The 24,814-nt window shown below is 41.4% G+C and overlaps 2 protein-coding genes across 4 annotated transcripts in view; one reads left to right on the top strand and one right to left on the bottom strand.

The window, feature by feature from the left end:
- The window catches only part of AHCTF1 (AT-hook containing transcription factor 1), a 41,629-nt gene extending 34,837 nt beyond the window's left edge, over window positions 1-6,792 (top strand). For all 3 annotated transcript variants that reach the window (XM_040611606.1, XM_040611605.1, XM_040611607.1), the window contains exons 32-36: window positions 180-364; window positions 2,413-4,228; window positions 4,995-5,128; window positions 5,588-5,694; window positions 6,333-6,792. In XM_040611606.1, the coding sequence (XP_040467540.1) occupies window positions 180-364; window positions 2,413-4,228; window positions 4,995-5,128; window positions 5,588-5,694; window positions 6,333-6,516 (2,426 nt within the window). In that variant the 3' untranslated portion in view covers window positions 6,517-6,792. The remainder of the gene's footprint in view (window positions 1-179; window positions 365-2,412; window positions 4,229-4,994; window positions 5,129-5,587; window positions 5,695-6,332) is intronic.
- Window positions 6,793-14,621: 7,829 nt separating this feature from the next.
- LOC121096473 (prokineticin receptor 2) lies at window positions 14,622-23,295 on the bottom strand. Its single transcript, XM_040612429.1, has 3 exons — window positions 23,136-23,295; window positions 20,957-21,615; window positions 14,622-16,954 (listed from the first exon to the last, which is right to left on the bottom strand). The coding sequence occupies exons 2-3, from the start codon at window positions 21,451-21,453 to the stop codon at window positions 16,258-16,260; spliced, it is 1,194 nt and encodes a 397-aa protein (XP_040468363.1). The 5' UTR covers window positions 21,454-21,615; window positions 23,136-23,295; the 3' UTR covers window positions 14,622-16,257.
- Between the last annotated feature and the right edge of the window lie 1,519 nt (window positions 23,296-24,814).

Here is a 24,814-nt window from a genome sequence, read left to right as displayed (position 1 = left end):
TATCTCATTTCCAGCCAAAACCAGCACGGTAATTTTGGCTTCTGGTTTCTGGAGAAAGCTTGATATATGCGGCAGGATGGAGAACTGTATTGTTGGCTCCTGTTCCCTCTCTTACTCTGTTGCTTAAACCTGTGTCATTTATATAGCAGTTAAGTTAAAATTACATAAATCTCTTCCAGCTGTGATAAGTATTCTTGACAGTGAGGATGTGGTCAGTACTCATTCAGAAAATCACCTTGAGGGGAAGCGTGTGGATTTCTCTAAAGAACATAACCTAGAAGCGGCTGAAGTTGAAGCTGAAGCTCCTTTGCTGCAGGAAGAAACAGCTGTTTCTAACAATGCTCATAAAGCTGAGGAAATGAATGTAAGTAAACTATTTTCCCATTTTCTACAAAATAGAACACACTTTGCAAATTGAGGGCAGTCCTGTTGTACTGACAGTTACGCACACACAAAAACACAAGTTAAAACCTCATTACCTAAGGGCAGCTAGGTTTTTCTCTTAGGCATTTTTTTGTATCTGTGACACAAAATAGAACCTGTCAAGACTTGGGCCTTTGAGAGCTGTAGTAGTACAAAAAATGTCTGAGGTATTTTTTTTAAATAACTATGCATTCATTTGGTTTACTACAACTTAATGTTTCTTACTTGACTTTAAAAATAAATAGTTTTAATGTTAAAGATAATACGAAAAGTTGGGGAACGCAGCTTTTCAGTACTGGGGGCCATTTACCAGATGATGAGATCATGTGGTAACCAAGCTCGTTTCCAGAATGATTTAGGTGCTTAGAGCCTTTACTGTTTGTTCCTAACTAACATAAACCACATGCCAGGTAAAGAGTTAATTTCAGTATGAAGGTACTTCCAGCTACTTAAAACTTATTTGTAAAACACGTGTTTTTTTTAACATCTAAACGTTGTAAAATATGTATTCTAAAAGGCTGTTCACATGGACTGAAAATCAGAACTAGAGATTGTCTGGTTGTCCCAGGTTTTCCCCGTGTTGTTCTTCAACAGGGGCTGATGAGTTATTTGGATTCATTGTGGATGTCCTCTAAGTACCGTAGAGAGTATACTGTCAATTTCCTGTAGGGTTATACTCACAGGAATTAATAATGGAGTGAAATACAAACTGAAAGGTAGGCCTACCACAAACAGATAGGTCTTAAGTAATAGGTGATGCTTTTCCATGTCCCAGATTGCAGGTGAAGTTAAATAGGCAGCTACTGGTTTAGCTTGTCTCAGCTTTGGGATTTAGGGCAACACTGTAGAGAAGATGATTTTAGACTTGGGAATACATTAGTCACTTGTGGGAGTAAATGGAAAATCTGTGACGGGAAAAAGGGAGCAGGTACATGAGACAGTCACAAAGCTTCTGCAGTCATTCATGTAGCAGTACAGTGAAGGTTTTTCTGCTTTTGTTATAACTGGTTCTTACAGATTTATAGTAAACATCTGGGTTTGGCTTGTCTGCTTTCACTGAATTTAGGATAAACGACTTCCTGCTTTCTTGTTCGTAGATTTGTAAGCATAAAGGGAAAGTTTATGCAGATAGTTTTTCGTAAATTCCATTTTGAAGCGTGACATGCTGCTATAACATGATGGTTTAGCAACTTGTTACAAGGCAGGAGGCAAAAAAATAAGCAGATTCTATGGAGACTCCCGTTGAGTGGCTTCTTCCTTCTGCCATTGTTGGCACTACAACTTAGAGGGCTGGGCAGAGGTCTTTTATTCATTGATTAAATTGTCTTGACCATCTGAGTCACTTGAAATATGTAACAGATACTACTTCTGTTCTCTACATAAAAGCTTGAGTGTCTCGTGTGGATCTAGAAGGAAAGAGTGGTTGCTACAGCAAAACATGAGCTGTAGGTACTTAGAATATAGGTGTTGTCTCACACAATCCAAGTGATCCCTTAAATGTGCAGCGTTGAGTTGTTGGATGTGATACCTGGCTGGTTTGACTGTGTTGCAGTCACAACTATCGTGACTGAAACTTTAAACTCTGGGGACAGGATTGTGTTTTACCTTGTCAGATGCAGAGTTTGTCAGTCGGTCTGGATTTGTAGCCAGTCGGGCAAGTACTGCCATGTGATGGTTACTGCCAGTTGTGTATATGTTTTGTTTTGCAAAACGGCTCACTTCCTTCATGGGTGGTAGCAGATCCTTAGTCACGAACAGATCAGAAATGGAGCATGTGATTGCATACACAGAATACTCTGTTCTCTGTCCCTTAAATGCATAAATTTGTTATCTGTAGTACATTGAGAGAATACATTGTATGTTTCTAACTTTGCATTTAGTGGTGATCTGAAAGGAAAAGCAGCATTTCACTGTCCTCAGTTTCATCTAGCTCATTTTGAAGTTAGTTGGGTAATTAATCATGCATTAACAGACATTTTTTAACTTTAGGTTATTGACGATAGTGCAGTTAAGGCACAGATCTCCGAAGATGCACCTGAAACATCACCAGATAGTGAACTACATCCATCAGGCAATCTTCAATACAGCTACAATACCGCAGAACAACAGTTTATATGTGATTTGCCTGATAATAGAGATGGTGAATGTGATGCAGCTGAGGGAGAGCTTTTTATATCTGAGAGTAATTTTAGTTTAGTCTTGGAAGGAGAAGAAGGTGAAGCAGAGATGGGAGACCCTGTGTTAGTGGATGCTTCTAAACCGGCTGGTACCACAACAGAGGAGAAACCTGTGAACAATTTAGGAAATACTGAAAACCAAGAACATGTTACAAACTCAGTGTCCACTGTAACTAGTGATCAGGAGTCTCAAAATGTTACAGAGTCGCTCCCATATGTGCCTGAACCCATTAAAGTGGCTATTGCTGAGAACTTACTGGATGTAATCAAAGACACAAGAAGTAAAGAATTTACATCTGAAGTTGTAGAACAGTCTATTCATGAAACCATAGGTAAAAAGGTAACTAGATTCCAGAAGGCAAAATCTGCCTTAACTGTGCCAGAAGTAGTGGAAGATGAAACCAGCAAACATCCTGTAGAGTATGTCATCACTCCTAGAACACGTGCAAGGGGACAACTGAGTAGAAATCTAAGGATTCCATCGGCAAGTGATCAGCAGCTGTTGAAGACGGATGATCCAGTTCTGTTTGGATTGTCTCCTAGAAGAAGTACCAGGCGAAAGAAAGAAGCAGCTGAGACTTCTCATCTTCAAACAGAAGAAAATGCTCAAGCTGAGGAAATACCTGTGACTCCTAGGCGAGGCAGGAAGCCAAAACATACTAACGTAGAAAAAACAGAAGATGGCCATTCTGATGGACAAACATTGTCCGTCAGTACGCAGTCTATAGCTGTTACTCCAAGAAGAGGCTTAAGGAGAGCAAAGGAAGCTGCATCTGAACCCTTGGAAGAGGCTAACGAGGAAAGATCTCTTGCTGAAGGTGATAGTGTTACCGTTTCTGCTACTTCCAAAAGGAATAGAGGACAAAAAGAAACTGGCCAGAGTGACTCAGGTCATAAGATAAAACTGGCAACCAGTCCCAGTAGAAGTGCAAGAAAACAGAAAAGCACTCATTTAGAATTTACTGAAAATGTTGTCAAGAGTCAAGAGGTGCAGCCTAATGACCAACTACTTTTACCTGTGCCACCTAAAAGAGGCAGAAGAAAAAAGATCAATTCATCGGAAGTTTCAGAAAATTCTGACCTTGACCTCTCTCAGTCATTGCTTTCTCAAACGGAGCTTAAACTTCCTGTCACTCCTGTCACTCCTAGAAGAAGTGCTAGGAAGGTGGCACAAAATCTCCTGGCAGCTGCAGAATCTCTCTCTACTCAGGAAGACATACATTCAGGTAGGGAAGTGGAGATCCTTGATACTCCTAGGAGAAGAGTGAGAAGAGTTCTACATGCTAAACCAGAAAAAGCAGATACTCATGGGCAAACACCTGCACAGCCAAATGAGGAACCAAGCACACCCAGGACTCCAGGAAGGACAGGGCGTCGGGGCAGGAAGAAGCAGTCAGTATTGGAGAAGAGCGCAGGGGAGGAGGCCTCCCCCAAAGGACCTGATGGCAGCCCTATGTTGCTTGAAGACGTAAACCCATCAGAACGTGATGAAATATCAAGAACTTTAACAGATTCTGTAACAAGAACCAGGTCCCGCAAAACTCCCATGCATCAGAAACTGTCTGTTGAGGAAAATGAGTCCTTCCTTTTCTCTCCTCCTCTCACAAAACTGGCAAGGAAATTTAAAGGCAAGTGTGCTGTGTTTATATACAAAATAGGGGGTGTTCCTGTTTTGTAAACCATAGAAAACAGACTGTGAGGCTGGCTTTAAGCATTGTAAAGAATGTAACCATGCAAAATAACAAATTTGGAAAGAGGCATTTCATCTTCTTTCTGAACTCTACATGACTGGCTGACTAGTTGTGGTGGGAATAGATGAGGAGGCTGATCTGAGTGAAAAGAAATTTAAGGTGAATTTTTGTCATGAGCTTAATTTCTGTCAGTTTTGAAAACTGGAGGGTATCTGTTAATATGCAATTGCTATCTCTTCCTCCCGATGGAGAAATAAAGGAGACGTGCTTCCAAATTCTGTTCAGTTTTTAACTGCAACTGAGCTGCTCCATCTTGCAGCAAACTATACAGCTGTTTAATTATGTGGTTGTTTTTCATGGGCATATATTTTTTTTATTTAAGTTACTTTTTATTAGTGTACATGATAAATTTTTTCTTTTTTGAGATGCGTAGGGACTCTTGATGCCTCTTGAGCATAATACCTCTGATTATGTAAGTGCAGGTAAAACCACTACACTGGCTTGGTTTTGTTTCACAATTTGCTGAAAAAGAATGGATCCCAAGAGGCAGTTACTGGGGGAAAGACACCTCCACACTGAGTATTTATAAGCCTGACTGGAGCTTTTATTTCGGGAAGGTATTGTGCTCTTGATTATGAGCTGTAATTTAATGTCACTGTCCTTTGTAATGTACATGTGTGTTAACAATGCATTGTCATTTTAGCTGGAAAAGCAGGCCATCCTGTGCAGCTTAAGGATTTAGACCCAGACTTGTCTTCTCAATTTGTCTTTTCACCACCTCTTTTGAGGTCAAGAAGAAAAAATGTATCTAGCGTTTCCCAAATTATGAAAGAACCAGTAAGTAAAAACTCTGGATGTATCATGTTCTTGACTTTTGCTCTGTACTGCTTTTTCAAATCATACTTTGCAATGCCTTGCCTTTTTTCTTGAAAGTACGTCTAAAAAGAAAGCTTTAAATTAAGCAGCTAGACAATTTGTGGGTTTTTCCTTCATGAAAACTAGCTACAAAAGTCAGTTTTGAGTCTATTTAAGTCAAGAATTAGTAAGTATTGCTTTGCCTTTAACAAAAGGCACAGTGGCTTTCTTTAAACTTAATTGGTGTGTTATCTTTTAATTTTCAGAATTTGAACTGTTAAGATGGTACAGTAATTTCAGATGAAAGGTTTGTTTTGCTGAGAGAAACTGTAATGCTTTTGGAGAAAACTTTGGCATGACTGCATGAAAGAAAGACTGATTTGTATTCTGTAGAAGTGTAAGAACTTGTGTATGAGTAATATTTTTGTTGCCTTAATATAGGAGCTTCCAACTAAAGAGGAAGAGGATACCAAATCCTTAGAGTCTGTGGGAAAGCAAAAATTGAAGAGAGGTAGAACTGCAAAATCAAAAATGAGGAAAGCAACCAAGTATGAAATTATTTTTGAACACTTATTTGCATTCCTTTATTATGTTTTCACAAGTTCAGCTGTTTGCGACCTAATTTCTTCTGCTCGCTTGGCTGAGCAGTTCTGCTCTGACCTTACAAGCCTGTCCAGCTTGCTGGTCTAACAGGCACCTTTTCCCCCACTTAACGGTTTAGTTTTCTAACAGAAATGGGAGAGGGAGGGGATAGAAAACGAATGGATACCGATCTTTGCAGTGATGGTGGGCTCTTACATTGTTGTATTCCACCTTTATGAAACCACACTCACTTTTAACAGTCTTTAGTTTCCCATACAAGGCAGGAGGGGGTCAGTGAACAGAGGGAACTTCTTGTTTCTGGACATGTTTCCTGGTTCATTCTGGAAAACTGTTTGAGGATATCTGCCTCTTAAAAGCTGGGTTAGGGTGCTCTAAAGGCTCATATGACCAGTGACTGAGAATACTTGGTACAATCTGGTAAGGAATGAAAGCAAAAGAAAGCTTATTTGTGTACCTTTTTTGCCTTGATCCTGCCTACAAAGAAGCCCATAAATAAGTTCTTTGGCATTAATTTTGTAATTTTTCCCTCCACTAAAGCTGTTGGTAAGAAAAAATAAATTTTGGTACTTCTCTTTCTTTTCAGAACCACAAGAAGAGAAGGTTCTTGGTCACCTCCACCAGTGGAAATAAAATTCATCTCTCCTTTTGGAAGTCCAGTGGATGGAACAAAGAAAGAAACTGCAGACATGGCAGAGAAGACTCTACGAAAGAACAAAAAAAGACTGTCTAATTTTCCAAAGCCAGTTGTGCGCCGGAAGATGCTGTAACTGTTTTTAAAGTTTATAATATACACCACTGTTTGCAAAGTCATCAAAATTGTGTGGATTAGTAAAAAGAAAAAATTATCTAATTTGGAAGAGATAATTTATATAAATTATTGTAAAATTTCATAAACAAATGGTCTTCAATAAGTAACTCCATATGGAGTGTGATTTCCTCAGTCAATGCAGTTTTCTATTTTATATTAAGACTTCATACATTTATATAATATGTAAATACAGCTTATTTTAGGAATGTTAAATAAAAATGTATACTTCACAATATGCTTACTGTCTGTTAGCTTTTTGAGGGAATAGTGGGTTGAATGGCCTGTATTGCTCAGAAATGTTAATGTTGGTTTGCAGGAGTTGTTGACCCTCAAAAGTGAGGCCTAAAGCTTTTTAAGCTTTTTAAAAGTTTACTTAGAATTCCTATAACAAGTAAATGTTTGAAACATACTCGTTTGACTTTTCTAAATGACATTTGACCTTCTGGCACAAATAATTGGGCTCACAATATAAACCAGTAATTCCTTACATTCACGGTTAACTTGTACCGTATCGAAGTCAGAATGTAAACAATTGTATTTTAAGGTGTGCAATATTTTTTTTGTATTTGTCTTAAACTTTGCAAAAGCTGCTCTTTAGTTCATAAAACTAGTTCACATCTCAGATGTTTCACTATTTTTTACAGTTTGTTGTCAGCAAAAAATTGACTGTATAGAGGATGTGATACTTAAAATAGCATATCAGGTTTAAAGGGATGTTACCCATATACTTGGAAATTTGAGCCAAAATTATTTTCATAAGGTTAATAGCAATGTTACTATAATTGAATTAATTATTGTCTGTAAACATATTTTGCAGTGTTTGAAGCCTGCATATCACAGCACTGAAAACCTGATGGTAAAGCTAACATAGTAGTCTGAAAAAGGTACAAAAATGTACAGAAATCTTAGTTACAAACCATATTTTTAAATAATTGTTTCATTAATAATCTTGGGTTATGGAGTAAATGTCCCTATAAAGCTTCAATTTGTAAAAATAAATTCAACAAATATTCTTTTAAAAGCAGACATGGAAATACTATTTTGATGTGCAGTCTTTTAGACAATGGATTATTTTTATGTATGTTAATTTATATATGGATGCAACTTTGAAGACTACAGAATGGTGGAACCTGACATTAAACTTTTCAATTAGTAAAAACTAGTACAGTTACTCTAAGAAATAATTTATTGGTTAACTAATACCTTGTACATAGTGGGTGAATGTATTAATAACAGACTAAGCTTGTAAAAGAAGTTTCTTCTGGGGCCATGATTTTTCTATCTCGGAACAGGTCATTCTAGAGAAGCAGTTGCATGCAGTAGGGTATTTTTCTCCTTGGGATTATTCATCACTGAATGAAAGCTTAAAAAAAATGCCAAATGTTGAAAGTGTCGGTTTGAGTGAGACCTTTCAGTCAGGTTAATAATTCATTCTGAATATTTTGTATTTGAACTACAATATAAATATCGTCAAAGAGGGGGAGGGGGGGAGTTCTAGCAATATTTTTTTAAATTCTTGTTGTACAGAAATGCAGCAAAGAGCTCAGAATATGGGGTAAAATACAAACTTTCAAAACCGGAATAGAAAATGGATGTCAAATCTGAATATATGTTGTGTGTAGTGCACAAGAGTATTTATAAAATGTTCCGATTCCTGATCAAATAGACTTGAGTGGTGAAGTGCTAGTGAAGATTACCTTGTAGGGTTTTAACGTGTTTCTGTCATTTGTACTTACAATATATTTTTTTGGTATGAAAACCCATTAGAACAAATGATAACATGTTATTAGCTAATTTTATTAATAATTTGTAGATTTGTAGTGATTTTTAGCCTCTTTATTTTATAACCAGCTCAGCTGAATTACCGTCATTCGGAAGTGCTTTGGAGGAAAAAAGAAAGCATTAGTAACAACAACAAAATTGGCATGAGATTCAATAACCTCCTAAAGGTTTGGAATAGTCTTGTGATTTTTTACTTTAAAGGAGTTTTAATCCAATTGTATATTAAAATGTTTTCCTACCCCCCCCCTTTTTTTTTTGTGTCCCCCCCCCCCCAGTTAAATTCAGTGCATAGTTCTTGGGTGCTGACCAGTTTCCCCAGGGAGAAGTTTAAAAAGGAGTGTAAGCATAATGTGTAACGAGGAGTGGGTTTTCAGGAAGTTGAAGGACATAGAAGGAAACAGAGGGGCAAATGGGCACTATGAATTATTATTTAGAGCCCGAGAAAAGGAAAAGAAGCTAGCTAAGAGTGTTACGATGGCAACTTAAGGATGGGTTTATATTGAAGTGGAGAAAATACATTTTTACATGGGTGTTCTTTTGTGTAGGCTTGCTACAAACGTGTGAAGGATGGAGTGGAAAAGATCATTTCAGGAAGGGTGGGAAGGATCCAGTGCATGGGCATGCTGCTTAAGCGGATGAATTGGGGAAGGAACCTGCCTTTTTAAAAGATTAAAATGGCTTCGGGGTGAGTGGCTGAGCTGGCTGGGAGTCTTAATAGAATTGCAGGTGTTTGCACATGTATCTGAGAGGAAGATGATAATCCTGGTGCCAGAGAAGGGGACAAGGGGCTGTGAAAGAAGGGGGGATGCATTGTAGTGGATGCATGTGTAAGGCTGTAGGGGCATAGAGCTGCAATTCTCTTTGACCGAGATGTGAATTTCCCAGGAGCTACTCGGTATAGTTCATCACTAAATAGAGCAATTTTGAAGTTTTTCTATAGGAAATTTAGTTGCTTGAGGGGTGTGTGTTTTTCTCCCCCTAAAGAAAAGCTGGAATTTCTCAGGAGTGTTTTGATGCATCTGCTTTGATCTAATGTCAGACAGCTAAAAGCTGAAGCTAAATTGTGCATTTGTACCTTTCAGGGCTGTAATCCCAGAGGAGATTCCACTGGAAGGTTGACTGCCTTGGGATAGCAGACACTCACCTTTCAGAAAGAACAAAAATAGGCATAATGGCAGATTTTATTTCCCGGAAACATAGTAGGAGATATTAGTGAAGGGAGAATGAATATTAATAAGATTAAGGGCTGTTGTTAGAAGGGAATTTGTCAAGAGAATGAACGTTTTAGTAGAAATGGTTCCCTGAGTTACTCAGAGAGTTAATGCAAATACTCACAAGGCTTTTTCTTCAAATGTTTAGAAGCCAAGGCTGATGTAAGTGTTCATTCCAGTTTATAACATGAAGGAGGATTAAAGCAAATCTATTTTACTTGTGATAGCTACTTGGTGCTTAAAGTGTTAACTGATTCATGTTGACTTGGTTTATTTGCCTTAATATTTGTACATGCCCAGTGTGCAAATAAGGCTGCAGATAACTAATTTAATCCCCCATCAGAACTTCCTCTTGTGGAAGACTACTCTCAGGGCTGTCAGCACAACAGATTCATTTGCTGCAATTTCATCAGTTCCCATGTAACTAATCATAAATAGCTTGCTTGTTGATTTCTGATGGGGAAAAGCAAGATACAGGCAGAAGCCAAACCATAGGTTCTTGTGAGTTGTTAGGCAATGCTTGTGACCTATTAGTCTAGGCCAATCCGAAACTACTACGAAATAATAGAATTCTAATTTTTTTGTACTGTTTGTCTTCTGTGCAAAACTTCCAGGTTTCCATTCCAGAAATGCATTTTTTCACCAAATTAGTCAAGATAATGAGTCTCTTTGATATGCTTGGAGATAAATGTACTGTGTTTCATTTTGAATGAAAGCTGTTCCTAAAATAAAATACATTTTCCAGTGCACTGTGCTGTGTGGATCACCAATATGTGAGGTAGAGGGGAAAAATACATGTAATGGTTACTGATGTGTCCGTTTGTTCAGGTCCCTCCTTGGCTGCGTGTCACCTAATGCGATCTGAGAGCAGGCTTATCCCACAGCAGTCATTGGTGTGGCGTGCATTGCTGTTGAACTTGGTTTAAATCCAGACCAAAAACGAATTATTAGCAAATGACTGATTGCTTGTATTTTGATAGCACAATTGTAATTTTAATACACAGAGAGAAGGATGCAGGAAGTAGGGTGTGATTTCTGTGAACGCCAACAGCGCAGATATCTATGACCTTAGGAATCCAGGGCATGGCACTTTTGATCTGGCCTGTCGGTCTCACAGTGGCTTCTTAAAGGACGAGAATGGTATCCTCATCTCAACAGGATCCAAGAGGTACACAGGACAGGTAAGATTTTCTTCGAAGAATCAACTAAAAGCAGTTTTAGCTAATAGACAATTGTAGACTGGTCGGTTCATTTATCTCCCATTATTAACGTTTATGTAATTGAAATGCAAATGACTGGCATTTCGGTTCACTGGTTTGGAGCATGTAGACTTCGTCTACATTTCTGTCATCCTGGAACTCGGTATTACTCGTAAGTGTGTTTGCAAATCTTGATTGCAAATTGAAACTATTGGTGGGGACACTCCAACTGAACAGCAGTGCTTGTGTATGCATTTGCTTGCTTACCCATGAACAGGATGCACTTGGCTGTTTTCTAGGGAGAGGTCTCACGATCTTGGTAAAAGAGTGCTCGAGAATGCCTGGCAAGTACTTTGCTGGTGTATGGTCAGATCGGCTCAGAGAAGAGTTATTTAATGATGAGATACTGTGCAGAGGCTTGGTGATCCTTGTGTGCAAAGAATCCCTCAAAGCCGCCTGGAACGGGGAGAAGGAGAAGCCGTACCAGGTGGGATTAGTGTGAAGTGTCATTTACCTCCAAGATCGTTCCAGGTTGTATGTTAAAATACTCAATTTTAAATCAGTATATAATAGAAACTATGAGTATACGGAGCAACTTACAGTACAAGCCATAGTGGTTCCTATAAAATAGCATTGAATAAAAAAATCTATGTAGTACAGCTTGATTTACAGGTAAACTCTTAACAAGATAATTTGTCACAAGTGTAATTAATTTCTTACATAAGAACCAAAAATGTTATGTTTTAGTAAACCTTTTTTCTAACAGCTGTTCAGATGCTGATCTTCCTTTACCTACCGTACAGTGAGCTGACCTTTAATCTTTGTTATGCTTCCTAACTTCACCCTTGCACATGGTATTCATGAGGAAGTCTTCAGGACCTCGTTAAAGAAAATTTATGCTTTCTTCCATACACCTTTTATAGGGTACTGAATGTTTATAGCACCATACCTCTCCTATAAAGCAGGAGCGATGTTTTTAGCCTTGCAGTACAGCTTCTGTAGCTGCTGGATGCTCCCACTCCATCGGCACCTTTCTGTAGCCCAGTGGATTCCGGCACTGCTGTAAGCTGCTGGCATCACTCCCTGCTGTGGTGCTTTCTGTCTGCAAACGCACCGCCTCGTTACTGAAGGCTTCTTGTGATTTACTCCTGTGTCACTGCCCTTAAGAAAGAGCACTTTGTTTTTCTTAACGCGCCCCTCCAGCTCCGTGCGGGCAGAACTGCCATTTGTGACCACGTTTCCGTTTCCCTTCGACATCACCCTCTGCTGCTGGCGGGGGCGGGAGCGCGGGGGCGGGCGGTGCGGTTCGGCGGGCGGGGCCGTGCCGGGCCGTGCCGGGCCGTGCCGGGCCGTGCCGGGCCGTGCCGGGCCGTGCCGGGCCGTGCCGGGCCGTGCCGGGCCGTGCCGGGCCGTGCCGGGCCGTGCCGTGCCGGGCCGTGCCGTGCCGGGCCGCGGAGGCAGCAGCTGGAGGGTGCTGTTGCCACGGGAAAGGCTGCCGGGCTCCGGGGAGGAGCGTGAAGTCTGGGCTCCTGACCGGGCAGGCGTTCCTCAGGGAAAATTCATGCCCAGGCTATCGTGACCCACCCTGGCCTGGGTCTTGCAGGCACTCCTTTCGTAGCGGGGCAATGCCTGGAGTTTCTTTTCCTGCTGTTGCTTTATTAAAATAAGTGCTTTGTTTTCTTAGTGCCCCTTGCTGAGAATGACTGCTTTTACTTCTCTTAATTCCTCTCATAGCCACGTGGGGTCGCCATTTTATTTTTCATTTACACCTGTGTTTGGTGGGTTTTTTTCAGCGAGCCAGCGTGGGGGAGCGGAGACTGGATTTTACCTCCAGTTATCCCTGGAGGATATCCAGGATATCCAGGGGGAAACGAGCCTCTGGCTTTGGGAGCTGTGCTGCAGCGGACGGCTGAACAGGAATCCAGCACCAGAGCACGACATTTTTGGTTTTGGCGATAGAAATCGGAGCCAGCCACAACGGAGTCACGGTGGCATCTGGCTTATTTGCTGTGTGGTTATCCAAACCCTGTTACCAGCTCTTAGAAGGGTGCTTCACCTCAGGCATCCCTCATCCTTGGCATAGCCCGTATGGCTGCCATGTCCTGGAGCCCACCGTGGGCAGCCGGGGGGCTCACTGTGCTCTGCTGGGTAACAGCTTGTGTGGGAAGGGGCTGCCTGTCCTCCATGACAGCTGCTGCCTTCCTCCCGGCCTGTGCTGCCCTTTCTGTGTTTAAGCACGGCTCTTGCAGCAGAGCACCAGGCAGGTGCAGTCCCCATAGGCTTCCCTCACCACATGGCTCTGTGTAGGTGGGGGTGTTCCTGCAGGGAAGGGCTGGGCAGGAGGCAGCTGGGCAGCCCCAGAGCACCTGTTGGAATGCACACTCCCTAGCCTCAGCTGTGTGGCTACAAAAAAAACTTTCTGTCTTTCTTTTTCCCCTTGCACAACTCCCTTAAGCTACAGGGAGCCTGGGGTCTGGCCCTCTCCCTTGGCTGCTCTGGTCAGACCGTGGCCTGCCTGCTCCCCCCGCCTGAGGGAGCCGCTTGGCCCAGGGCCTGTCATGGCTGCATGCTGCTGTGCTTCAAGGGAGCTTTGATGTGACTTTATGAGTCTTAAATTCTACATTGAAGTGCAGCCAGGGTTGGGAGGCAGGCCCTGGTTGATGGAGGGGCCGTACCCTCTCGCTCCCTACATGAAATGAGCTCTGTGGGGTCAAGAAAGCTCAGTGGGCTTCTGTCGCCAGGCCAGGCCGGTGGGCTTGCTGCCCTGGGCCCCTGGGCACTGCAGCTTGGTTAGGAGCAGACATTGGTCCCTGAAAGTGGAACCTGTGACCAGTTTTGGGGTGTTTGGAGCTGGACACAAACTAAGGGGGCTGTGACTGCTCGGCTGCTCCCATCAGGGAAGGGTTGTCCTTCCGCAGCGGGAATCCCTCTCTTTCTGGGGATGCTGTTCACAACAAATGCAGTGGGGGGCAAAGCACAGCTTTTTCTCCTGCCCTATCCAGTGGTTCAGGCTGGAACACTGCTTGGCAGCTGGAAAAACCTCAAAATGTCAAAATGCAGCAATGTTGCAGACTCCAAAACCTAAATCCACAGCAGGGGCTGTGGCAGCTGCTGCTTTGCTGCCCCTCACAGGGAGAGAGGGATGTGGTGGTGGCCTAGAACACTCTGCAGGCTGGGCCAGAAGAGCTCTTCTTGAAGCTCTTAAAGTGATTTCTAGAATTTGAAAGCAATTCTTTCCCCTAGTTTTTGCTTGGTACTATATCACTTGGTGGGGGTTGAGCTTTGTTTTTTCGATAACTCAGCCTGAGGTGGATTTCCAGGTGTGGAAAGTTGTTGGTTGTTTGGGTCTGTTGCACCAAGAGAAGTCTAGTAATAACAGATGGAAGGAGCATCAGGGCACTTGGATAACAAGTAGGATTGCTAGCTAATCTCCAGTAACTAATACAGGTTTCAGGAGATAAATATGGGTGCATAGTTTCAGAAGAAACCGTGAGATTTCAGGAGAAATTACAGGATTAAGCCTCTTGATAAAATACTGCAACTCTCCGGTCCTTTAAACTTCTTTGGCAGGCTGGGAAACAAATAGATTTAGTACTTATCCCTATTAAAAAACATCATTTTGAAGAATGATTTCAGTAATTGTTTTGCCTAACACAGCAAATTATGAGATCCTCTCCAATGTGTATTTTTTAAGAGCAGCTAATGATGAGAGCATTTAAGCACTTTAATGGATTTGAATATCCTTTTGCCATTAGATTTAATTGGTCAGCTTGGTAGTTTTTCTGTAGCAGAAATGGGATAATTCACATTAGTCACTTGTGTAGGAAAATTATGGTTAAGGGAAGAATATAAAAAATAATTCACAATGCTGGTACTGACTCCATATTTACTGTTTTATTAGCAGGATTTGCTGCTCACTTTAAATTCACAAATAGACATTATTTACAAAAGCTATTTCCTCCAAAACTGGGTGGTACTACATACTTTAAAACAGAAAGAAGCATTTGTCATCACAATAGGAAAGACTTTATTTCAATACACAAAAGAATACACAAAAGTTCATGTTATCTTATGTGTAGTTTAAATGAGTAGGTATTACTGCTACATCACCTGCTTTATCATGCTTATCAGTTACGAAAACACCTGTCCTGGAGTTGCACAAAATCAGAACAGTAGAAACAGCACTGTTGGAGGCAATGCAGAATTCATCTTGAGTTGTTGCCTCACATTTGACCAGATAATGACCTACTCAACTCAAACAGTGACTGGCTCGCTGCAGCCAAGAGTCTGTCTCTCCACTGCTTGCAGAAAGACAGATTGTCTCAAGATCCTTATGCTAATTTGGCCCTATTTGTATTTTATTTTGAAGGTGTATACAGACTTGGTAAGATGTCTAGGCCTGGTTCAGCAGAGTGGATTTTTTCCCACTAGCATGCTATAATTTTACTTGGGTCCCGCTGAAAAACAGGTTGAAACACATGAAATTCTGTCTGAACATAAGAAAACACTTTTTTTACTGTGAGCGCTGTTGAACACTGGAACAGGTGGTCCAGTGAGCCTGTGCAGTCTCCATCCCTGGAGTCAGTCAAAGCCCAGCTAGACACTATCCTGGGCAACATGTTCTAGTTGACCCTGCTTGATCAGAGGGGTGAACTAGATAATCTGGAAATGTTGCCCACCTCTATGATTTAGTGATTGATTCTGTGAAGAGCTCCGTGACTCAAAGCAGCATAATATGGCCACAGGGTGCCTGGAGATAAGAGAAGGGAACAGCTCCCTTCAATATGTAGCTGTGACATTTCCAAATACAATAAACAGAGTACCATTCTACATAAAACTACAGAGTGGAATGTTGATAAAATACTCTTAAACAAGGTGTCACAGGAAGAGACTTGAGGTTTTCACTAGATTGTGAAGCAGTATTTAGCTTTGTAGAGAATGTGTCTTTCTTTCAAAAGAGCGTGCTGCACATTGTACAATAGAAAGCTGGTAGTCTGTAGACTTCAAGGAGCTTCATCATGAGGAGTAAACTGAGAGGATGAAGTGTGACACGAAGGAAAATGGGCATTTTTGCCATCCTATATCTTGTGAGCAGAAGGAAAAGGACACGGAATAGCTTAAAGGTACAAATGATAAGATCAAAGAAATTCCTTTTAAGAAGAAAAAAAGCATCATCATTTTTAGGATCAGCAATCAATTCTTCCATCACTGTAATATATTTTAATGCATTCATAGACTTTTTTGTTCATCTTAAATTTTAAACAACTCCAAAATGAGGGTCTACATCCCGTATTTACATATTGTGACCTGAAGCACAGCATCGGTCTGAGTTATGGGATTATACAGCAGTCCAGTGAAAAGAGTTCTGGTGGAAACATGTAGTAGGCTGCTTTTCAAGGACTCTGCCCAGCGGTGGATATTCCTATAGACAAGGGAGAAGCTTCTGAGGAGGCATTATTTCCTCTTTACCCCCTTTCCAAAATATGTGAGATTAGAACTTCAGAAAATTTATTTCAGTTTTATGCAGTCTACCTCCTCTGTGACTGGCATTGCACTTGTTCTCAGGTCTAAATCTGTGCTAGATTTGCTTCCGTTATATGTTGATCTCCATCTGAGCAACATGATCTTCTTGAAATACTTCATGGTGTTGTTTTTTACAGTTACAAAACACATGGTGTTTATCATGCTGTTGCTCATAGCAATACATTCAACTATGTAAAAAGCAGTAAGATAATGCTTCTCTTTCACAAAGATGGTGGGGAAAAAGTCACGGACAATTGTGAACCCATAGAAAGGTGACCAGCAGAGAACATAGGCAGTCAGGATGCACATCAGTACCATAACAGTTTTTCTTCTGCATCGAAGCCTCTTCCTGATCTGTTCCGTTTGAAATCCTGGTACAGTTTTAAACCAAAGTTCCCGAGAGATCCTGGCATAACACAAGGCCATCGTAACAACAGGCGCAACAAATTCGATGCCAAAGATGAAGAGAAAATACGATCTGTAGTACATCTGCTGGTCAACTGGCCAAATTTGACCACAGAAAATTTTTTCCTGGTTCTTCACTATGAATAACACTGTTTCAGTAGTAAAGTAGGCAGATGGGATAGCTACAAGTATGGAGATGATCCAGACCAAGGCGATTAGGAAGGTTGCTGTTTGATAATTCATTCGTGGTTTCAGTGGATGAACAATGGCCAGGTACCTGGAACAGATAAATTCATTTAAAATGAAGTCTGAAAACACTCTTAGTCAGAACGCATTTCAAAACAGAAGTGGACAGAATTAGGCAGAAGGAAACTGCTGTCATTCTTAAGGAGAAAGCCTGACAAATTTGCCTGTGAGGAGAGTTAAGAAAATTTTCAGATGTGGCAGCCTAAAGCAAGGTTCTTATGTCTAAGAATCAGTTCCTGGTTCTAGAAACTCTGGAGCCAGTGGCTGAGTGGTTTGTTAGGACAGTGGGTACCTGACAATCTGAAAATCTCAGTGTATGTTAGGGTGTCTGAGGATGGTTTTAAGACCTGAGTCTTAAAACTCCTACCTGTTCATAAGATCAGAAAGAGTTACAATTTTTATCACAAACTTTCCTTTTTAACACGGATTACATATCTGGGAGTTATGGAAAAGATAGGAAGAGGAGAAAGAGAGGGAATATTCCTATTACTGACAAATATGTTTGCAGGACCTAGCACAATACACAGGTGATGTCATACTCAGGACATACCATGATATAGTACATGGGGACTCTTTGCTGGATAGTGCATGTTCAAGCAGGAGTTTGAAACATGCAATAATATATGCCTAGTCAGGTGCAGGTAAAAAGGCAAACATGCAGAAGCAGGAAAAAGGTTTCCCTGGGCATAGAACTATTTAAATACACATATTTTTACCAAGCAGGTCAAATATATGTAACAATGTTTTTATTATTTTCATATTTTTTCCATGGGATACAAAAAGTTGAAGCTGATGCTAATGAATGGTTACAGGTGAGCGTGTTTTCAAGCCACCAACAAAGGGCTGTGTATCCATTTTCTGTCCATGCAAATTTTTGTGCCTTCTGCTGGAGGTGACTATTGCTAATTAATCTTAAATATGCTGTGTTAAGTAACATGCCAAACCATAAAACCTGAGTTAGGTGTTGCACTCCTTATGACTGTAAAGCTGCAAGGTGTACTGCAGTGTTTCACAAAGAAGTGTGGAGAAATGGAAGTACATTACTTGCAAGGTTCATCAGTTGCCCTCAAATCAGTTAAAAAGGAGCTAGGACAATGGCATTCACTCTGGGGTATTTTTTTGGTTGGAATTTGGGGGTGTTGATTTTTTAAGAAGCTATAGATGTAAGAAGAGCTTACGTTAGAGTACACTGTCCCAGAAAGATTATGATATTTCTCTTAAAAGGAGATTTTTATCAAAGACTCTCCAGAGTTGCCAGCACAATTATATTTGACACAAAGGATTGTTACAAAAAAATGGAATTTCTCATTCATTTAAAGGCTTTTCTATCTGTATATATTCTATACATAGATAGCATCCACAGGATATATTAATTCTAAAATAAAATGGAAAATCAGCGGCACATTTCATCAGCCAGATCTTGGAAGCAGATGAATTGTTCATCGCTCTTAACAGTGCAGGCTGGATGTCAAGGGACAGCAGAATTATATCAGCCTCATTGTGGAGCTGATAAATGAATATTTTTAGATTGGGTCCTATGGAAACAAGGTTGTGGGATAATGTATGTGTATGCATTCGTAAGTATGCCTATCTGCTCAGCAAAACATTTGGCTGCATGGTGTAAATCTCTACAAGAGAGTCAGGAGGGAGTTTTTGTGCTGGATTTCCTGATTGTCATTGCTTACCACACTTGGGCTGTGACTGCGGAGTGGTCCTGGAGCTCACGAACACAGTTCAGATGAAGCTGCCCTGGAAGGTACGCTCCAAAAGTGTACATAGAACACACCAAGTGCTCATGGGCATTCAGTCCAGGGGACCCAACTAAAGCTAAATCCCCCAGAATATTTGCAGCATGAATATTGGGCCCTTAGCATGAACTTTTGCTCTTCAGATCCTCTCCTTTCACATTGCATTATTTTCTACTGTAGATGTGGCCTTAAATATGTGAAATCCCTAATTTCATGTGAATAGACATCAAGGAAGATGGAAGAGAACCCTACCTGAAGGGAATCCTGTGGGACGGGCTTACCCTCTTTACACAAGTGAGCCCTTTTAAATGAACTAAACATGAAGCTGTTGCTAGGAGCCTATTCTTTTTTAGAGGCAGAAGTCAACAACCTACATGACATAACCAACATGGAATTGTTGATTGTTAAATGAATGAGATTTTTCTCTGTTTACTAAATCAAAAGCTCACAAAAAAACCCCACAAACCAACAACCAAAACTCAGTGAACCCAAAACACTGTGTTCTTACAACAGACTTCAGTGGTTAATTGTTTCCAGGATTGTTTTTAAAAATGCCTGAGGAAATATGCTAGGAATCTTCTGATTTCTTAGCAGGCATAAGAGCTCAATGACCCATGTTACTTCATCAACCTGGGATGTACTAGCAGAGCTTTCCAAGAAAGTTTTTTAGAAGTTGAAAAAGTAATAGAAAATGGTAATGCATACATGATAGTGTTATATGCTTAACCCTGAATCTTCAGTTGCTGCTTAAAGGTTATTTGTTAGATACTTGTTAAGGAGTTGTTTCATAGGAGGTGTTTGTCCTTTCCCTACACCAGGCACCATCTCTGAACTTCCCCAGAGTCTGTCCACAGACTTCTGTTGACGTCAATCACAGCTGAAGCAGCTGTGCATGGAGCTGTTACCTATACAACCATCAGCAGGGTTGACTGCTCCTGAGCTGCCTTTTGAATCAGGTACCAAAAACTATGCAACATTAGACTGGAGCGTAAAATGGCACATGAGAGAAATTGGGAAAAAAGGGGAAGAGGGAGTGGGAATCATACAGTGTGTATATGCAGGGGGTGTCTGTACACAAAGGACGATTTCTTGTGATGGTCTTTCTATAGTTTACCCTGCGGGTCTCTGGCTTTTTGTGAGTTAGTTGTGTCAGACTTATGTCAGCATGAAGCTGATCCTCAGTGCCTAGGTCCGTCAGAGTCTGTGGTGCACAAGGCTAAGAGACCAGGAGTCTTAAGAAAGCATATAATTAAACTATATTGTTAAAATTCCTGGGGTGAGAGGCAGCCACAGAAATATCTCAGGACTGCAGTATAAAGCAGGTAGAATAACAGGTGGGTATCATTATGTTCTGCTTACCCCATTATGAAGGCTGTAGGAAAATCTCAGCTAAACTGGGTTGGTGTAGCATTTTATCATTTTCTGGACAGTGTCATAAATATGGGTGCCATAAATGACCTGTGGCTTTTTCCTGGCTTGCAGCTGTGCCATCCTCAGAGAGGCATATAAAGAGAGAGGAGAGTATAAGAAAGCATCTTAATGAAGAGTAGAGTGCTGGCCATGCTCACTGAACATCCACTTCTGGACTGGAGCATCCAGCTACGATATCGGTACTCTCAAATGGTTAATTTAATAATTGTTGGGTTTTCTCAGTACAGCATGACAGAGAGTAAGAACTCTACTTTGCAGAAGTCTTACCTTTTACTCTCACACCAAAATAAAAACTGGGGAGAATACCTTAGAGGCAGAAATAAATATCCTCCTTGTTGGAAACTCACCTGTCAAATTCTATATCATTAATCAACTATTTCTGTTGCTGAAGGGTATTTCACTGTTTATAGAAAAGGTTAGATTCAGAAAAGCTGTGTAGGCTAGTAGTGAAAGTTCCTTAGAGATGTATGGTTTGGATCACAGTTATATAGTGCTGATGAACACCCTCATGTCTGGGTGTTTCTGATTTGTCTCTCTCTTTCGCCTCTTTCCCTTATTTCATAAATCCTCTCCTACGCTTTTTTTTTATGAGAAAAAAAATTGTTCTAATAAATCAACATACTTTCCACCTGAAAAATCCAATCAAGACATTTCCACTGAGTTTTCTCTGGGGTAAAGTCGTGACCTCACGTGATTAAATTTTTTATGAAACAAGATATCCAGGTCTGCGTAGTACCTACCTGGACATCAGCAAATCCTGCAGAACAGCTGAGTATGTTCAAAACCTAGAGATCTGGACAGCCAACCTCAGAAGCTCTGGCCATCTACTTGCGTAGTCATAGCACCCTACTTACCTGTCAACAGCTATAGCCAGGAGAGCATTGGTAGAAACATAGAGGGAGACGGTCCGAAGGTAGTTGACTGAGGCACAGAGGACGTGGCCGTGCTCCCAGGACAGCTGCCGCACCACGTAGTAGTCCATCTCAAAGGGGCAGCACACAATGGCCACGATGAAGTCTGAGATGGCCAGGTTGGCAATCAGCAGGTTGGTGAGGTTTCGCAGCTTCTTGTAGCGGGTGAGAGCAGCAATGAAGATGAAATTGCCGATGCCACAAACCAACATGATGCCAACCAGAGCCACCCCAATCACAATCTTGGCTGCAAAGAAGGTGCGGGTTTTGGTCACGTCATCTTCACTGTCCAGTGGCAGGTCATAATCGCTGTAACTGAAATTGAAAGGGAAAGAGAAGTTTCGCAAGACAGTTAAATCCCCATCGTGGAGATTGTAAATTGCTGCAAAGTTGAGGTTGACAGTAGCATTTGTTTTATGTTCAGCTTGCTCCATGGTCATGTCTGTCTTGTTTTGACACGTGGCTTGGCTGGCCCTTGGTTTCGTGTTAGAATTACAAGGCGTGGCAGGCGAGAGACCTCATCTAGAGCTTCCTTCTGAGCGGTGAGTCACCTTGTCTTTGTCCCCATAATATTATAGAGCAACAGCCTCACTTATCTCCTTCTGTGGGAACAAAAAGAGGAGAATATTTCTGGAGAGGAAATAACAGAAAAAATAATGTGCTTGAGGGAAAGCAATAGCCACCTTACTGCCCCACAGCCTGGCTGTGCGCAGTGGGAAGAAATGCACTGTGAAAGGATGCTTCTGTTATCATAAAATCCCTTGAGTTGCATAATACACTGGTTGTTACACCCAGCAGTTTTATTTACCAGTGATGAAATTTTGTTTTCAGCACACAGCGAAGTGACAATCTAGGAGGGGTGTAAAATCCAGTTTAAACCTTTGCCAGACTTCAGGCCCACAGGCTGTCATGCTTATGGCAAGGTAAAAAAACTAAAATGAGATGACACCTCAATTTGCTGAAAAGTACCTGATGTGCCTTTTGGACAAAGTTTTTGCTTTATTCTAGGTGTCTCGGTCAGAGCGATGTGATAGGTGAGAATGAAAAGACAACTGATGTCCTGGCTTCTAAGTACATTTCTTAATTAAGCAAGAGTTGCCAAGACCCAAGAAAACAGTGAAGCCAGCACTTTCCTTTTGGCAGCCATTAACTGAGTAGGGGGATGAAATCTTCAGCCAGCTTAATCTATTATTGTTTCTCTTAAACCAGTGGAGCTCTGACAATTTGCATAGGCAAGATTTTGCCCCGTGACCCAGCTTGTAGGGCTTTGCGGTGAAGGCGGATCTGCCATTCACAAGGAGAATGCTTCGACAAACAAGCTCTTGAGGTGAAAGGGAAAATCTTCCTTAGGCAAGGCAAAGCGCCATGCATTTTTGAGAATGAGGAGAAGCAGGTTCCCCTCTTTGTACTGCCGGTTGTACCAAATGTTAAAAATTGATTTATTTTCCACACTGAGGAAAGAAAAAGATCTAATCTGCTCCCTAATTTTGCCTCTACTTTGTATCAAAATGCTGGGAGGGCTAACTTCTTGGATCTTCCCATGCCACATTTGGGAATCCTCACACCAGAATCCCAGCTGTCGGGACAGTCCCAACCCATCCCAGAAGGGAATTACGGGGCGTTATGACTTTTTCTGCTTTGAGACAGTGGGTCTTCCGGGTGTCAAATGCTATTGAACAACGCCCATCATGGCTACAAAGGACAATCTGCATAGTGGAGCTATTGCATCCTTCTTTCCCTGGAGCCACCCTCAGCCCCTGATGTACCAACACTTAATAAATTTCTGAGAGAAACTCTCTTGTACAACTTCTGTCTCCACATTGCTTTTCAAACTGAGAGTTGCAGAACAACAGAATAATAGAAAGCCAAAGCCTGAAACTCAGTAACAGTTCAAACAATTGACTGCCTTACAAGGCATCCCCACAGCTGCCTGGAAATGTGAACATTCATTTAAGAGAAGTACTAAATAAATACTTGGATGCAAAATCTATATGTTGGTCAAAGCAAGGTGCAGCATCTGTTTCAGACAGGTTTCCCTGCAAAATACCAAGAGAGAGCTTTAAAATAAATACAGACAACACAACCATCTACAAATTGACACAACACTATCAGCTAACTGTACCTGCAGTTGCTCTCATCTTCTTGGAGGTCTCAGGCACCCTGGGGATAGCCACCAAGTTTCTCCCCTGCAAATGTGCTGCTGTGACCAGAGCAGAGAAAGGCTCACTGAAAGCAGCCAGAGGGCTTTGCTGAATGATCATTTCTCTCCCAAGCAGGTTTGCCCTGCTGCTCAGGGGAGGATGGCTCTGCTGTCTCTGTGCATGCATCTAAAGCCTTTTCTTAGTGGGAGGCACCTTGAAGCTGTCCATGCATTTCTGATTTTAAAGAGGCAGTGCAATACGGAGACAATAGAGCACAGCCTTTTTCTCTTTTTTTCTGCTTTAAACCCCCTGAATGCATCAAACTGGCAGAGCGGCTTTGTTACCAAGTCTGAGCATGGAAGGTATAAAAACCCAAGTCTGCACTTGTTCTTTGAGTTTTGTCTGTGCTGGGCAGCAGCTACCTACACCTGATGTGACACAGAAGCAAAACACAAACCTCCCAGAGGAGAGGAGGGGGAGGAAGGAGGTTGAACTACTTTCCCAGGAACCTTTCTCCATAGATCTCTCCCCGGCTATTGTGTTTAGGACTGCAGCTGTGGCAGCTCCTGCAGAAAAAGGGTCAAACGTTGAATAGCCATAAATCAGAGGACCCATGACAGCCTTCCTTGCCCTCTCAGGGAATTACTCAGAGCGGAAAAGCGGTAGTGAATCCTTAAGGACTTTGTGTCCTTTGCTAATGCTGCTTCCTTATTGCTCTGAAGCACTCGCACTGCAGGGAGCAGTTCTCTTGCTTCCCAGTTCTCCAGAAGGAAGGAAACACACAGCAGATCCCCTGTCCTCTTCTGCACCTCCAGTCTTATTCACATTAGCTGACATTTTCCAAGATGCATAGTTAAGACACATTATGTGGATGAGACCGTAGGAGGCTGTAGAAGGTCATGAAGAGTGTAGAAGTTTTGCAGAAAATTTTAAATACGTGCCCTACAATGCACACTCACAAGACTCAGCTTTCTTGAGCTTATGAGCACTTACCTCTGGAAAAAGGAGATAATGAAAGAAATCTGTTAATGTGAAATACGTCTGGGGTAAAGAGGCCACTACAGAAAACTTGTAGAAAGCTAGAGAGTCCCACTGTCTGGATCCAGCAGACAGCATTAAGAATTTCATGGCAAATACTTTTCTTGGCTTTATTTTTAACAGTCAGTGTAATAGGTGAAAAGCCATTAATGGATTTTTAATATCCTGAAATGGTGCAACTAAATGAACAATGAGGAAATCAGATACAGTCCATTTGTTGATTTCCGTCACAAAAAATGTAAATATAGTAAGTATAGGGAAAGACAAAGTTAACTTATGGTGTACATCAGAACCACATCTCAAAGATCCCTAAAATGAGCCACATAAACCTTAAATGTCCCTTAAGAAAAGCTAGTACACTAAAGGGAGCTTTTGCAAGCTTTACATTAGGAATGTGCATGATCTCTTTAAGACTTTGCTCAGCTGTCTCACATTAAGTTATTTAGTGAGTTAATCAAGCAACATGATATCCAAATATTTATAATCCTTTAGGCCCAAACTGCAGCTGCTGCAGAACTGTCTGTCCCTGCTGATTCAAGGCAAGTTGGCACTGGAGCCCTGATAACCAAACTACAGCCCCTCTGGATCTGCATTTCATGCTTGGGATGTAGGTTCCGAACAG

The sequence above is a fragment of the Falco naumanni genome, chromosome 12, assembly GCF_017639655.2.
Source record: "Falco naumanni isolate bFalNau1 chromosome 12, bFalNau1.pat, whole genome shotgun sequence".
Lineage (NCBI taxonomy): Eukaryota > Metazoa > Chordata > Aves > Falconiformes > Falconidae > Falco > Falco naumanni.
Note: the sequence above shows the minus strand (reverse complement) of the source record. Positions and strands in the feature narration are given on the sequence as shown.

Coding starts and splice junctions, on each gene's coding strand:
- LOC121096473 (XM_040612429.1), bottom strand. CDS start 21,453: ATGACCATGGAGCAAGCTGAACATAAAACAAATGCTACTGTCAACCTC. Junction 16,955..20,956: donor CTGGCTATAGCTGTTGACAG/GTAAGTAGGGTG, acceptor TATCTGTTCCAG/GTACCTGGCCATTGTTCATC.